We start from the raw sequence: 1784 nt of genomic DNA on the forward strand, positions 1-1784 counted from the left end.
TGGGAACACATTGTGTAGCTTTGTTAGTTAACACATTGTGAAGCTTTGTTAGTTACCATCTACGTAAAATTTCCTTAGGTTTTCCTTAGCCACGAGCATTTCACCTCGCTCGCTTGTTTTGCACTCTTTCGCATTTAATTATCATCACTCTAAGGATACGTGCAACTATCAGCGACACAGGGAGAGCTGGAATAACGATTGAAGTTGCCATTGGAAAACTTGAAAGAATGTGTTTTATGGATCAGAAATGGCCGAGATGTAGACATAAATATCACCACAACGTTGCATGGCTACTACGCTACTTAGTTCTTCTTGGCGAAGGAGGCTTCGAGTTGCGCCACAGTCGACTGCGGAACAGCGAAAGCTTCTGTCAACACAGCGCTTGAAATTCCTGACCCGAACAAGGTCCCCGGAAGAGACACCAAGCCGGGGCCCGCGCTGCTAAAGGACGCGAGCGCATAGGCCATCTGGGTGGAGCTCGGGTTTAACTGGAAATGTACCAGGCCCTTGGGGAAGACGAAGAGGTCTCCCCTCTGCAGCGTCTGATTGAAGAGCTTGTTGGTGGTGTCCAGGAGGCCGACCTGCAGACTGCCTTGGATCACGTAGAGCAGCTCGGTGCCCCGGGGGTGAGTGTGGGGGGGATTCAGGGAGCCCGGCTGGAACTCTAGGAAGGCGGCGGAAATTCCCAGGCCGTTGAGGGCAGGGAAGGCGTCCACAAAGGCCTTGATGGGCTTGAAGGTGCCAGCAGGAGCGTTGGCCCCTCCGCGGAATCCCGTGAAGGTGAAGAAGTTGCCATTGAGGGTGCTTGCATTGACGCCTGCGGGGACTGAGAAGTCGGTGAGGAGCTCCGGGTCGCTGGCACTCACGGGAAGCAGCTGCGCTGTACAAGCAAAGATAAGGAGCAATCCGTATGTGGATATGGAGGTGGTAGCGGTGGCCATTGATCTTTGACTTTTGTAAGGAGAGCCTGCATGCATGTCAATGGATAAACAAATGCGCATGGTTCTAGCTCTCTAATCTCACACGAAAAGTGTTCATCGTCTTCTAAACGATCAAGTTGCATACCTAAGTTGTGGGTAGGCTGCAAGCAGCGTGACGTTGATCAAGTCCGGAGCTTCAAACGAGAGACAGGAGGAATTGTGCGTGATGAAGCAGGCCTGCCATGTTGCATTTTATATAAACGTTAGAGCGATAGAAACAAGTTCCATGAACCAAAGACATCGTATACGCAGCCTGTTGCGTTGCAATGGGCGCCATTTGGACGCTAACCATTGCTTCCGCGTTATTCTGTCCGCGTGAACGTGATCTGTCTCTTATTCTTGTCTTCTTATCGATCGATCGGCTAACCATTGCCTCTCACGACTTAATCACAATACAAAAGCGTGCATGAAATGAAAGAGCACAATCATTTTGCAGATGTTACAAAAGCCATGAGACAAAGGTCCTCCTAGCCCTTGACTTAGTCGTGTCTGAGTCTTGCATAGAGGGTGACTTCGTGGTCGCCCACGAATAAGACCGTTGAGTGTGACCCTCTAGTGTTCACAAAACTTTTCACTAGAAGTCATTTTTTAAAGGAATACAAAAGCCCCCATTTCTTAATTCATAGTCAAAATTTTGTAATTTACAACCTTTTGAAGCAAGTAAATGGAATTATAGTGTTACCAAAATTTTGATTCTCTACATAAAAGCTTGAATAAAGCTTGGCATCCTTATTTTCAAATGGAGTACGTCATAATGTATTTCGAACCTAGTTAGATTAGCTAGCCTAAACCTCGAGTGGGTTC

The 1784-nt window shown here is 47.9% G+C and overlaps 1 protein-coding gene across 1 annotated transcript; it reads right to left on the reverse strand.

Moving 5' to 3' along the window:
* Nucleotides 1-302: 302 nt before the first annotated feature.
* LOC147901843 (germin-like protein 9-3) lies at nucleotides 303-1350 on the reverse strand. The gene is made up of 3 exons (XM_087374381.1): nucleotides 1213-1350; nucleotides 1024-1081; nucleotides 303-880 (listed from the first exon to the last, which is right to left on the reverse strand). The coding sequence occupies exons 1-3, from the start codon at nucleotides 1348-1350 to the stop codon at nucleotides 303-305; spliced, it is 774 nt and encodes a 257-aa protein (XP_087230507.1).
* Between the last annotated feature and the right edge of the window lie 434 nt (nucleotides 1351-1784).

This window comes from Dipteris shenzhenensis, chromosome 5, assembly GCF_047967505.1.
Source record: "Dipteris shenzhenensis isolate YYH24624 ecotype China chromosome 5, Dip_SZ_1.0, whole genome shotgun sequence".
NCBI lineage: Eukaryota > Viridiplantae > Streptophyta > Polypodiopsida > Gleicheniales > Dipteridaceae > Dipteris > Dipteris shenzhenensis.